Source organism: Chroicocephalus ridibundus, chromosome 9, assembly GCF_963924245.1.
Source record: "Chroicocephalus ridibundus chromosome 9, bChrRid1.1, whole genome shotgun sequence".
NCBI classification, from domain to species: Eukaryota; Metazoa; Chordata; class Aves; order Charadriiformes; family Laridae; genus Chroicocephalus; species Chroicocephalus ridibundus.
The window spans coordinates 42,367,136-42,381,671 of record NC_086292.1 but is presented as its reverse complement, the minus strand read 5'-3'; the positions used below and the strand labels follow the sequence as shown (position 1 = coordinate 42,381,671).

At 43.0% G+C, this 14,536-nt stretch overlaps 1 protein-coding gene across 1 annotated transcript in view; it reads left to right on the top strand.

The window, feature by feature from the left end:
- The window catches only part of AGBL1 (AGBL carboxypeptidase 1), a 276,165-nt gene that overhangs the window by 84,328 nt on the left and 177,301 nt on the right, over positions 1 to 14,536 (top strand). Inside the window, exon 17 of the mRNA XM_063345380.1 lies at positions 10,442 to 10,622. Coding sequence (XP_063201450.1) covers positions 10,442 to 10,622 — 181 coding nt within the window. The remainder of the gene's footprint in view (positions 1 to 10,441; positions 10,623 to 14,536) is intronic.

Here is a 14,536-nt window from a genome sequence, read left to right as displayed (position 1 = left end):
GTAGTCATCCCAGCTTGACATTCCACTCCCTGTAGTGATTGATGTAGGAAGTCATTCATTAGAAATCGTTTCGCTGGCATCTGAAGGGAAGAACTTCTTGCTGACCTTAGACATTGACTCCTTAGATTCTTACCACATACTGTTTGAAATTTCTGCATGTTACCTGTCTTATGCAGTGGCAAATTTTGTTCCACCTGTCTTTCTGTCAAGCATTCTGGGATTCTGATTCTGCTATATGATCCCGAGTCTTTCTTCATCCATAGGGTATTTCAGTAGTAGAACTGCTTGAAAATAATACGGTATGAACTTCCAGGTTCATCTCTTATCTTCCTTGGAGAAGTTATGTTCCACTTATGACCTAAACAACTAATGTGAGCTCTTGATCTGAGGTTTGGACACCAGATGTTAAAACACTGTGTTATTTCTAGGGTGCTGGAGGGCAGTAGGGGAATAGAGATTAGCATTGGCCACTCATATTAGATCTGCAACTAGTATGAGTTCTCCTAAACATTTCAGGGGAGGAAAAAAAAAGATGAAGTTCCATTTATCATATTTTAGATATAAAGTGCTAGTGCCTCCCACTTGGTCTTTATCAAGATAAAACTTTATACATAGAAGTAGGCTTCCTGTCAAGGCTAAAGTAAGCAGGAAGCTGTACCATTCAGGGGTGGACAGTAGGATAATCTCCTAGTTTAAAGATATTTCTGCATCATTCTGGTGATAAGTACTTCCAGTTTAGTCAAACTCTGCTTTGTGACATGTTGTGTAACAGACACGTAGTCTAGAAAATTAAAAATGGTGCTGCTTATGTCATGGTACAAGATCATTGGGCCAACACCAGTTTTGCTGTCGTGATGATCTGATTGAAAGACCTGTTATGTTGCTCCCTTATTTGCATTCTCTTGCTCAATTGTTTGGGGATTCGTCTAAGAACTTGCCATCAAGACAAGATTCATTATTCAGAATGGGGAGACAGTTTTACCTTATCAATCTACTGTCTGTGGAAAGCGAGAATTTCCTTTGGGATCAGCTCTGAGCAGTGCAGTTCTAGAATTTAGGATAGAGCTGGACAGCAATGATGTAACCGTCAATTAAGTGATGCCACAAATGAGGTTAACCTGCAGAAGGTCTCCTTTACTGTGAAGCTGTTGACATAGTGAAGTATTAGAAGGCACCTTTTGTAGACTTGGCTGTTTTCTTTCCTTTTTCTCTGTGAGTTTTTCATATGTAACAAAACACACAAGTTAAAAGTCTCGTAGCTTGCTCAGTGCAGGAGAAATATAGGATAATATTTTTAAGAAAAATTCCCTGCCACGATATTTCTGGAGCAATGGAGTGATAAATATCAAATCAAGTGAAGACCAAGAATTAAATTTTTCCCATCAGAGCCAATCTGTGATGCTTTTTATCTTGACAAAAATTGATATTTTATCCTTTGATAATGAGAGGCTCTGATTGCACTTTCTTTTAATATATTTTATTTCTTACAAGTCATTCCCTGAGGAAGACCTCAAGTCAGAGGCAGAAATGGATCTGTGCCCCTTAAAGGCACAGCACATATTTAAGAATAAACATTGCTTTAGGTAGCACTAGGTGAGTTTTAAATCTCTGTTCTGGATAGGGAGTTTATGGGCAAAAAGCTCTTTACTACCGAATCTGTCCTTTGTAGAGCAGAACTGCTTGAAGGAATACAGAACAGGTAACTTATTTTCCTGTTAAATTTTACTATTATTCCAAGCGGTGAAAGAAACTCCGAGAGGTGCTCCGTTTTCCATGCCCATTTTAGGGCTAGCAGGTCCTAAGTTGATCTTTGGCTGCTGTGGTCATAGGAAGACTGGACAAAATATTGAGATCTTCACACAGCTTTTTACCATTCCTCTCTTGCCTAGATTGCCAAAAAGGAGATTTTTCCAGAAAAATAGGGGCTTCAAAACTGGATCCATCAAAATTAGTAAAGAAAACAAATGCCTGTTGGGTTATTTCTGTCCCCAGCTACTGCAAGATTGTTGTGTACAGAATGGCTTTTTGTGCTCTGGGCAATGTGGTTTTAATGTTAACTTCTACCTCTCCACAGGGGAGACTCTTCAATATAACTCGCTGATATTCAGCCTAAATGTTCCTTTGCGAAGTTTCATCCCATTAACCCTGGCTTCACCCTGGTTTAGTACTCTGAGCAATTCCTCTTGCTGCTGTGCCTGTTCTCAAAGTGACGCCAGTGAAGGGCACGGGGCGTTACACTGGGGTAAAGGCTGTGTCTCTCATAAGCAGGAGACATGCGTTGAGGCATTACTCGCAGCGTGAAAGCCATTTACTCCGGGGGTGTGCTCTGGGGGTGTCCCCTCTGCAAGCGATTCCTGCTGCAGACTGTCCATCTGCTGCCCTGCGTTTCTGCAGAGAAGCTATTAATGCTATCCGCAGAGCTGGGGATGTGGCCAGAGGGCAGCTCATGCCTCAAAATTCACAGCTCACTCACGCTCTGCCCTCTAGGTGCAAAGTCAGCTTGATCCCATTAGGGATCAGATTCTCGGAGGTCTCTCTGGCTAGGGATGTAACTAGAAAGTGCGGAGTTGTTGCTCTTACAGTGTTGAAATGTGCCTTGCAAATGAGATAGATGGGCTGTGAGTGAGTAGTGGATATATAGAATGAAATGTAAAAGTAAGGGGTGAAAATATTGCTGTTTTGGAGCTGAAGCCTTATTAAAGTCCTGTCTGTCCTATTTGGGCGAGTTCTTTCTAAAGTATCATGTGTCACCAAAATCCCATTAAACTGTCACATAAATTATCAGAGTTTCCTTTTTCCATCACTGTGGATTACCCAGGGAGATATTTTTATGACAATGGAAGCGCTTTCAGTCTGCTCCTCCTGCCCGATTTCATTTCAGATGAAATCCTTCTCTCGGAAAAGAGCCCATGGATTTCATAGCCGTATGGATCTCTGTGCTCTGCCTGTGCAGCAGTTATCCTGCAGGTCTCTGCTAGACTTACCCCCTACCTGCACCTTCTTTTAGGCATGGGACAGTTTAGGGTAATACTGTCACTTCTCTAATCATACTTATGGTCTGTTTTGGTGGATCTCTGCTCCAGTGTCGTCTTGTCTTCTGAGCATTCACTGACTGGTTCTTCTCTCAGGCTGGTGGTGTTATCTTCATACAAAAAAGGCAGAAGATGAGAGAGTCATACATGTACCTAACTTGAAAATACTTCTTTTTCTCTACTTGTCATGTCTCAGAGGTATTGCGTCTCTGCAAGGCAATCTATGTTTTTCACATGCTGGCTGAAAAACATATGGATTGATGGTCAGGCCATGGCAGTACAAAATACTTGAGTGTCTGAAATTGCCTGCTGCCATAGAACAAATTAAGGCTGTAATGTGCATGTTATAGAAGCAGAGGATGATAGATCCCTGCCTGCCTTTAGCAGATAATCTGGAGCTCCCTACATCAACTAGCTAGGTAATCTGTTGGGAGGACTCTTGGAGCTGATCTTAGTGTTTGCTTCTCACCCCTTTCAAAGGGTGCCTACACAGAAGTTGAGAACCACTAGACTTAAGGATAATAGAGGGGCTTTGACAGATAATTACTAATGAAAGGACTCCTAGTAATTATATTACTACAATCTTAAAGTGGTAGGACTATCATTAACCAAGCAGGCAAGACAGAACTTTCCATAAATATTTCTGATCTCTATATGGGAAGAAGCCCAAACAATGTCAAAATATGATGAAATATTTTTGATTAGTCACTTATTAGTGGCTCATGTTTAACATATTTTAAAGTGGCTAACATTAAGTATTAAGCAGACACCTTGTATCAGGGACATCAAAGGAGATGGCTGCGGACTGGAATAAGGATTCCAGCAGCACTCGGAACACAGAGGTAATTCCAGAGGACTAGAGGGGAATCTCGGACCAAATTTCTGAAGGCATAGCTAGAATGACCTGTGTGGCTATAGGTCTTGTACTGACACTGTTCTGGGCACTGGAGTGGCTTGATGCAAAACTTCATGAATAAGGACCTAGTAGAAGGTAGCATAAATATATGGGCACACCAGTGAAGGCAGTCAAGTCACTACAAAAAAGGCTTAGCTGATAGACAATAACTTGCATTTTGTTTAATGCAATCTAGTCCCAGTGGACTGTGAGAACAACTGATTGCTATCTCTTTTTATGCAGCCTTTTGCAATTTAAAGGTCATCTCCTTCCTCTCTGTTCATCTTTCCTTTACGAGTTTAAAACCCATTTTCTCCAATTTATCTTCGTAAGTTATGACTTCTGAACCTTTTACTATTCTTAATGACCTCTTCTGCAGTTTTCATTGAATTCATTTTTAAACTACGGTGGCCAGCAGTGGGCACAGCACTCCTGTTAGTAGTTTTTGTTCATTGGGCTGAGCAGAGCAAAGTAACAACGTTCCTCATCTTAGCTGTGACGTTGCCTGTTAGTACATCTCAGGAGAGCTGGCTTTTTTGGAACTGCTTTGCATCACTAACTCATCTGCTAGAATCCCCTGATCTTTCTTGGCAGTACTTCTTCCTAACCAGCTGTCTCCCATTGCGATTTTATTTCCTTGGACTCTGGCTGAGGGAAGTGGAGAGACTACACCTGTGGGAGGTGCGCCCGGGTAGCGGAACTCCTCAGCTTAGTGATAGAGCTCTGGGAGGAGGTAAATGCAAGGTGGCTTGCTTGTCATCAGTCTAATAAAGTCACTGCACTGTAACAGCCACATGGTTTCAATTTTGAAGCTTGATGGTTATCCAAGCAGTTCAGAAGGTGTGCAGAGTGGGATAGGGTATGCCAGTGAATGTTGAGTTTGCATATCCAAAAATGGATTGCAATGCAGTGGTTGGAAACGTCAAGTAGGCTAATTCAGATGCATACACTTAAGGTGGGGACTTTAGTTATAAACTGAAACAATTTGCAAAGTGTTATAGTAGATTTTCCATGGGTGCAAGTTCTAAAATTAACATTTAGTTGTTTCCCAATCTTTGGCAAGAGGTATGCTTTGATTTGAACAGGAATTAGTTCACGTGGGTTTCCTTTGGCTTCAGTCATACGGAAGGTCACGCTAAATAATGGTAGTGGTTCCTGTTGCCTTCAGCACTTGGGATTTTGGATTCTGCCCCAAAACAGACTTGACAACTTGCTTACCAATTTCCTGGAGGTAAAAACCAGCGGTAGTAGGATGTCAAGCTGTGCCAAGGCTGGGCAGTCTGTTACCATATTCAGCTCCCTGATCATCTCTGATTCAGAGGTGAATGAATTCATAAAACGCATGTACAAAAGGAGGTTGCCAAGCAACTTGGAGCCTGAAACTCCCTCACATAGCTTTATGAAGGTAGAGAACAGGCAGCAAGAGGCGATTTATAATGTTCATTTCTTTGCCACAGGTAACAGTAATAATACATATAATATAGACCTATTTAAGAAAGGAATAGCTCATTGATAATTCTGGAAAACAACAGCTGGTCCTGCCAGACTGTATTTTGCTTCTGTCTTAAGATGCGTCTGCTTTTGGACCATTTAGCCCAAAGCAGGGTCATCAAGAAGACAGCGATGCTGGGGTGGGGGGAGATGGGGAGTGGAAAGAATTAGTCTGTCTTAAGGCAACTGAAAGACTGACAACTAACGGAAAAGTTTTAGGAGGGGAATAAAGCATCTGACGTAGATTCTGCCTCAGATCAGTCTCGTGTTTTCTGTGATCTCAGTATTTGATGCTTTTTACAAACTTACTTTAATATATTCATTCTACATCATACCATATCCTGTCTTCTCTCTGGCTTTGTGTAACTATTCAGCCTTGAGCATATCAGATGGATCCAGGACAGGCTGCAGCCGTGACATGCATGGAAGAGCTGTGTGCTGTTGCTCCTGTTTATCCACCGCTTGACTCACAGAATACCCTGTAGTGGCTGCAGCTAATTAAGTTGGAAGGGAGAGTTTAGCTTTCTTGGTTTTTGTCTACTATGTCCTGGAGTAAACTTGACCCTTCGATTTGTGTAATGCTCATGATAAAATCATGCTGTATTTAGGCATAAGGGAAAAAAATAATTTTGTGTTTTAATGGCCCTGGGCTTGGGGTAAAGGGGAGAGATGCAGAAGCACAGCCAGAAAAATTCCAGTCAAGACCTGGATCTAGGTTGAATTTCTCACATGCTGTGTATATAATTCCCTTTGACTCCTTATAAAATCCTAGCCCTGTGTTGTTTCAATGCCCTGTCCCTTTACAAATGGCATGGCTCAAATCTCAGCTTGAAATAATTTAGAACATCGGCCCAGGTCAGGGCATCTGGAACTGCATTTCATTTCCTTTCTGTGCTCCTATTGATGAGGGACACTGCTGTGTTAATGGGGTTTTGTTCATTTCTTTCAGGCTGCTCTTTCCCCGACTGATGTCACGATTATTGACATCAAAGTCACCTCTTAGTAAACCTTGGTGATGACATGGCTAGAGGAAGATTCTTATAACATGCAGGAGATTAAGCAGCAAGTTAGCAGTACTGGAAGAACAAAGCTCTTATTTTTATGCCTATATCTACCATCAAAATGAACGAAGAGAAGGAGAGATGGGAAGTAGGTGATACATTAGTAGAATTATTACTCAAAGGGGTTTTGCTCAGAGTTTTGCAAGAGGAATCAGTGAGGCTTTAATCTCTCATCTCGGGTAGTGTTGGTGCCACGTTATGTTCTGGGCATGTCAAAATGTAACACGGTGTAACGAGACATGATCTGTTGGATAAGGCTTTATGTAGCATGAAAAGGTTCCTCTGCTTTCTATTATTTACATTCCCAGAGAAGGTTATGTGTCATGTGGGCTTTGCAGAGATAAATGGCTAACCTGAGCTTTCTGGCAGCTTCCCCAGAACTTGGGGAGGATTTTGCCTAAGTGCTGTCCTGAGGATTTTGAAGACTAAAGCTCATTTCTGGACCTGGAAGGAGGTATATGAGAGAACTTGTGGTTGTGTGTCCTGAAGATAGGTTTGGTGGGGCACAGGAGGGAGGCACAAGGTGCTCAGAAATAGCACAGAGAAAGGGTAGCTGGGCACCAGTTTAAACCAGTAAGCACTGAGGTGGTCTTGTCAGGACTGGGGATGTCACGGGGATGTTGGAAGTCAGGAGTGAAGTGAAGCAGATGAACTGACGTGCAGGAATCTTGACCCGATGCCTATCAGTTGAAGCGCTGAGTCCAGCTGGCCAGTGCAGCTGTCCACTGCTTTCAAGAGCTCTGATGTTTATTGCAGTTATCACAATAATTTCAAGGCAGATAAGGAACTGGATATGCTGTAAAGCATAGGATTAAGTGACTCCTGCCTGCCACAGAGTTAAATCTTTGTTTCCTAGGTGTTCCAAGGGTAGCAAGTTTTATGAGCGTGTCGTCAGCTCTTTGCTCTATTTGCTGCTTCATTAGTCTTCGCGCTGGGTGCGGGCTGGGGGAGCACAGCATTTGGGTACGGGATTTGGCTGTGATGGCTTCCGTGGAGGGAAGAGGCAGTTAACAAGTCCTGCGGTTTCCTTGCTGGTACATACCTTTGTTATGACTCTCTGGTGGATGGGATTTCGGAGCTGCGGATGTGCTTGTCAGGAGGGGAGCTTTTAAAGGCAGCTTTAACTGGAATAGAGAGATTTCCTTGGCTGGGCCTACGGGCTGTGGGCCCTTCCGTTGTCACCCTCAGGGAAACAATGTAGATGATATCTGTCTGGTCTCTTCTCCCCTGTTTCCTGGGGTTTAAGATCTGGAAACTCCAGAAGCTTTTCTGTCATCGAATCTAAGTAAGACAAGCTTGACTCTGATCGGCCTTGAGAGGAAGAACAGAACTCAGGTTTCTGTCATTTCCATGCTATTTGCAATTAGCAGAATTATGGCGAATTTTCCTGGGTTTCTGAGATGAGAAAACCCTTGCTTAGAGTTTTTCTCCCCCTCCTCGCTATTTTGACTGAGGAAAGAACCTCTAAATTAAGATGCGGTGCTCTCTTCCAATATACAGAAGAGATAAGAGGTAAAGCTGTGTTCATCAATTGCAAAAGAGAACACGTTTTATTTTGCTTTGTGCTATTTACAGCTGTTGTCCATTAGGAGTCCTCAAGAGCCTCATTCTCAGCTACAACAAACCGCACAGTCCCATCAGTTGAGCTCAGCAACGAGCCTGCAAAACAGCACTAAATCATGGTGATGGGAGAAAGAGGAAAACGTTTCGAAAAGGCAAAATGCAGCTGATGTCTTCGTGAAAGCTAGTTTTTGCTTGTTGCTATTTTAAAGTATTACTGAAGTAGACTGTAATGCCCAACTAGCTGGAGCAGAATTGAAATTGTGCGCTCTAATTTTGGGGGGGGGCGGGAATCGGAATGACTAGTAGTTCTGCAGGAGCTAAAGGAATCTTTTGCAATCCATAAGTGCTGTAGGGATTTATGTATATACATTGATCAAAATATACTAACCTCACAGTAAGGTAAGGTGTAAGAATGATAAAAGACAAATGTATAGTTACTGAGAAACAGTTCCAGTTACTTACTGGACCAGAATATGATTGCTCTGTAGGAGCTCTTTGAGCTGAGACTGCAGTTTGCACTTCTAGTGCCCACCAGCTGCTTAAGAGGAGGGCATGGAAGCGGGGAAGTGTGGAGGGGGGATTGTTTCCAAATTTGAGTGCAACCCTGTAACTAAATCGTACTGTAATGTACGTATTGAGCAGAACTGTGCGGAATGTACAGTTAAGGAGAAAAACTAGTGCTTATTCCTTGTTTGACTGTGAAACAAGAAATTTCACTTGTATTCTCAGCTCTGACACAGCCCTTGCTTTGTCGGACAAATTGCTAAATAGCTCTTTAATAACCTCTATATTTTTCAGCATGCCATTCTACCTCCCTGTTTCACGTTAATTGATTAATGATTTGTAAAGCGTTTGGAAACTGAAGGACAGCTTTGTGAGCTAAGGATGAAGGTGTGTAACTTGCTAATTCAGCATTTGTTTGCAAGGGCACTGAGCTGATGCCTTTGGTTTTGTTTTCTGTCCTGTTACCACTCCCAAGCCTGTCAGTTGGGGTCCCTCAGTTACACAAGGGAACAGCGCCCGAGCTCTGACGTTTCCTGATAGAGGGGGACAAACCTATCCTGGCATCGTTGTGATGCCCTGACAGATAATGGTTTCCACTAAAGTAAATCTGTCAGGTTGGCTTGTGCCAGCGCCCAAGATTGTTAATGCTCACAAAAGGATCATTTTAAGGCAGATAATTGCTTTGTCCTTTCCCTTTATTTTCGGCGCCTGGCAGGTGTCATCTCTTGCCTTCTCCTGTTTCTTTGGCCCATCCATGGAGTATGCTCAGCACAGATGGGATCTTCAAAGAGTCTGCTGTCAAACTTCGTGTTTTCTAAGCATATGTATACTGAGAGGTTTTGGAGACTTATAACTAGACTGAATGTGGGTGCTTTTTCACAGGAACAGCAAATAACATATCTGATAACAAGGAAACTTTCTCTGTCAAGTTGCAAGTCTACTTTGAAACAGGTTCAGTAGAGTTTATCAATGAACCGTTTAGTAAGACTTTAATTATTTTTTTTTTATTTTATTTTAAAAGCAACCCACTAAACCCTCTCCCCTACCCCCAATTCCCACAGGTTGTGTCTCCCATGCCAAATGTATTGCTGGAAACAGCTGAACTTTTCTAGTTGCACCTTCTGAAAATCAGCTTTGCAAATCTGAGTGTGTGTCTGTATTATATAAAACTAAAAATTGTCTTTCCACCAAGAGTAACAGCCTGCCTTAGCTATGTGGATTGTTATTTCTGCCTTTCGTTGGATGGATATGAAATGATGGTTAATTTTGAGTACTCTACGCCTGCAACTTACCTGGTTAATATGTTCACGTATTTTCTTGAATTATATCAATTTAACTTGGTTAGTTATGATTCTGACCCTACAACACGGGTTACTGTCAGAGATCAGACAGCTTCCATGCCCATGGAGCCCTTACAGGTGGGCAGATCTGCTTAGAGATTTAATAATAATTATTAATGGTGAAATACTGAAAGTGGAACAGGACCTCAGAAAATTAAATTATTTCTAGCTGCCTTTTAAACCTTAGCAAAATTTGATAGAGTCCAACTTTCAAGAATTGCCAGAAAGTATGCTGGTGCCATTTTGAGAGGTAGTAATCAGCACATGCAAAATTCCCTCTAATAGTACATGTAAATACCTGTAAGGGATCATAGAATAATCAAGCAAAAGGATAAGGATGAAACTAGTACATGGTGATTCTGAGGACCAAACGTGGGATCAATTGGCAAATAGCACCTTCAGGAAATGTCTGGACTAATTAGGGATGTATTTTCCATAAGATATGTCTTGGTTTGTTATCTCAATTGCAAAGGAATAAAACCCACCTGCAAGGATACTATTTAAAGAGAAGTCCTCTCCAGCGTGGTTTTTTTTTTCTTTTGCTTTGTTTTACAGGCAGTCGTCCTTATGTGTTTCTAGTGGCCCGTGTTCACCCTGGTGAAAGCAATGCCAGTTGGGTAATGAAGGGGACCCTGGAGTTCCTTGTGAGCAGTGATCCCATTGCTGATCTCCTGCGGAAATGTTTCATTTTCAAGATCGTCCCCATGCTTAATCCTGATGGAGTCATCAATGGCAGGTGAGTTGTGACATGTACTTATTCTGGGGTTTTGCTGGGTTTGTCTGCAGGGTTTACTCCTGTGCACCTAATAGGTCTTGTCTGCAATGTTTTGGGTGAGGAGAATTCCCTTTGCCATGTGTTTTATTCCTGCTGTTAGCAATCCTGTATGGAAAATGTGAATCTGAGATATAGTCCAGTGTGCTGTCTTGCATTTGTCAGATGTACGTGATTCTGTAGTGTATGTGGCCATAACATCTCTCAGTTGCCTGGATGGACTATTAGTGGTGCCAGAGAAACAGGATGTTTCCTGATAAATGGAGATCTATCTATTCTACCAAAGCAGCAGGGCAGACTTCACCTGCAAGACAGATGCACTTGGGAATAACTGGCTTTAATTAATGCTTTGTATAGCCTGAGGGGGGGGTGGGGGTGGTGGTGGTGGGGGAAGATGAGTAAGGATCTATTAAATTTTCACATTTTCATGGAAATGTTTCTATATAGCGAAGCTCCCTCCTTCTCCCACCTCCTTTTCAATCTTCCCTCCCACATGTTTTCTAAGAGATACTGAATCTGAGCTTGGAAAATACTGATTCCTTTTTGTATTCTTTGCCTTTACACCACCCCTGCCCACCCACACTAACTCTCCCTGTACATGAGTGGGAAAAGTACAACTCTGCTCCCAGTATGTTAACATGAAATAAATATTGCTATGCTGCCAGTGAAAGAGGAATTCCCTTTTGAAGGCTTAAAGAGTGCACTATTATAAGACAACTAAGATAAGGTAGCCTTGCACTTTAGGGGGAAAAAGAATCTCCAGTGTTTCTGCAGACAGTGGAGTTTGTTCGCTTTGTTGGGTGTTTGTGGAGTGGCTGTAAGTTAATAACTGTCAGTCCTGTCTCTGATGCAGCGGCAGGACATGATGATCATATCCCACCAGTAGCTGTGGAGTTGCGTGTTTTGACTCAGCGATAAGGACTTGCAAGTTTTGGTAACAACTGTGTGCCCCCCAGCTTGTTGCAGTGGAACACAACAGATCTCAAAGCTGAAAGATCAGCTTAGACAAGCACGGAAACCATAGCAAAGCATAGAGGAACACCTTTTCTTAAGCTGTGTTCTCCTGTCTGCTTTTGGGTCAGGCTGTGCAGATTCAGTGCCGCAGAAAAAAAAAAGAAAAACAGTCCTGAGCGACAACTGAGTTGAGTTTGTTTGGTTCTAAATGGATTCATTTCGGTTTGGGGTGAGAGGTTCAGCAGTGAGCAGCTTGGGCTCCTCTGACAGTCTCGAGTCTGTGACTAGGAACAGTTATAGCTTTTGCGCTGCTTTGCTCCCCAGGGCTTGAGGGTATCGGTTGTCTGGGAGGACTGTTCAGAGTAGCTGCATACTGCCCCAGAGTATTCGAAGCCTCTGCTGGCGCCAAATGCTTCCTTGATCCTTCCAGACAGCAGAAGCAAAAAAGAAAGGTTGTGGCTTTTCCCCTGCCTTTCTCTTTTTCCTTTCACTGCACTTAATTAAGGCTTCCAGCAGATGGAGGACTGGAGGGAATGTCTGACCTTTTTTCTCCAGCTGCCAGGAGTGAGTGTAGCAGAGAAGGGACCCTCAGGAGGAAGGATGGTGGCACTCGGTGACACCTGGGTAAAGTGTACTGCCTAGGCTCGTGTCACACAGGAATATGTTTTGCCTTCCCTGGTGCAGATGAGCTTAAACTCTAGTTAAATCTGATGATGGATGAAAAAGTTTGGTAAGCCTTGCATGTGGGATAGGAGCAGAGGAATAGGGACTTTGCTGCGGCTCTGTTCCTGATCATGGGGCCTGGGAAGGGAAAGAAGCATTCCTTTATGCTTTAATTTAAATACTTCTATCCTGTGAAGCCTCCTGCGTCCCAGATACTATTCTTGTCTCTTCCCATGTGCTTTTTGTGTAGTCTTGGGTCCTCCTACACTGAAAGAAATGCTGCTGTTCTGGACCTCAGGTTTACTGGTGGTCTTCTGGAGATAACCATTCACACTGAGGAAGGCAAATATCTTTCAGGCCCTTAACGTCTATATGTGCACATGCAGATTTATTTGGCTGTTTAATGTTTCACCTTGTACAGGTTTAAATGCCCTAGTAAATTTTGTTATCTTTCAAGTCAATGTTAACAGGGAAATTGTTTTCTGAGGAAGCTGGTCTATAGCCCATCATCGACCATGGTACTTGTAAGAAGATGCTTGCTAAATATTTTTTACATCTCTAAAACCCATTTCACAGCCCATTTTGTGAAGTGACTTGTTTGCCCTGGATTCACAATCCCTTTTGTGGAAGTCCCACCAGGTATCCCCGAACAGACTGCCTGGCGCTCCCTCTGCCAACATCCCAGCCTGCGGTTCTTCCTAGTTTTGTCCAAGTTGCTGTGCTCTCACACCTTCCCCCCGTGAGGACTGGACTTACTGAATGCATCAAATTCGCTATCCAGGCCAACAGGTATCTTGGCTCTGTGCTGAACACTGGGAATACCGACATGTGGTGACCAGCGATCTTATCTCTTATTGCGAAACCAGGATTTCTTCTGCTTCAGTGCCTCTGTTGCTTTTGTCTTAGTATCTCGATATCTTTCTTTCTTTAAGAAAGAGTTGGATTCTTTTTTGTTGGCAGGTCATTGAATCTCCTTACTCTCCCTCCTCCCCAGCCCTGTGTGCTGGGGTGTGTGTACTGTTTCCCTGCCCGTCACAGAGACAAATGCCAGTGCCTGGTCACAAAGGATTTCTTCCAGCATCCCAGCTGTGCCCCTTCCCCAGCAGGCTCCCTGCCACCGGCACAGCTCGGGGGAAGAGTCCTCATCCCAGCAGGGCACTGCACCACCACGCTTTGGGAGCAATGAGATGGCAACGAGATGACCAGGGCCTTGGCATTTGCTTTAGTTAATGTGATCTGAAAGTTACATGCGGAGAATGTTCCTCTAACGCAGATAGGGCTGCAGTAATGCGATTGTGCTCTGGCTGCATGTGGCTGAGCCGGGAAGCATCTCTTCACCCTCCTTTTCACTTCAGTCGGTGCTCTGAGAATCCGCTCCTGTCTGTCAGTGACGGAGAGACTTGCAGCCCTGTCGCGGGCGCTAAATGAAGGTAGCGGTAATGCAAGCGTGCATGTACGAGTGGGGTTGTCATCACATAAAAATATAGATCACTCCCAAATATTGCAGCTGATTTGACTTTGTTCAACCCAGGGAGAATTGGTGAACAATTGTGTTGCTGCGTGTGGATGAATGTTTTGCTCTATCCTGAACAGCAGTCAGGTGTAGGGTTTGTCAAATAATATTCAACTGGTCTGATAATGGCTATATATTTTAAATTAAATAAGACACTGCTTTTCATGAAGTTGATCTTACACTTTTACCAGACACTGGTTTTTGACCACTGCCAGCGATGGGATGCTGTCTCACGTAGATCTGTTGTCTGACCCAATACGGTTATTTGTATGGTTTAATTTTGTTTCTTTTGATATAAATTACAAGAAAAAATAGCCTTAATCTCCAATACCAGCAGCATAAGTCAGTGTGAAGCAGCAGCCTTGTTAAACTACTTAACAGAAGGTGTCCTTGCAGCCTGACTTTATTTTACACGACTTGTTCTGTGGGAATCCAAAGTAGTAAGTGTTTTTTGGTCTTATGGCTCTCATACCTCTATCCTCTTTTTAAGCTAAATCAAAGTAAAATAGGAAAGCTTTAAAAGGAATTAATCTCTATTAAGTGTTGGAGAATCCATGAAGAAGAGTATCACTTTCATTAGGAAAGGGATATAAAATGCAGCGGGCGAGCGAGAGACCTGTGCTTTGTTCCTGGCTCTGCTACTGATGGACTATGGGACCTTGGTCATTACACCCTCCTTTTCGCTGAGCTGTCTTCCTTAGAGAATGAGATAATGACATACCATAACCTTTGAGCAGTTCGAAATGAA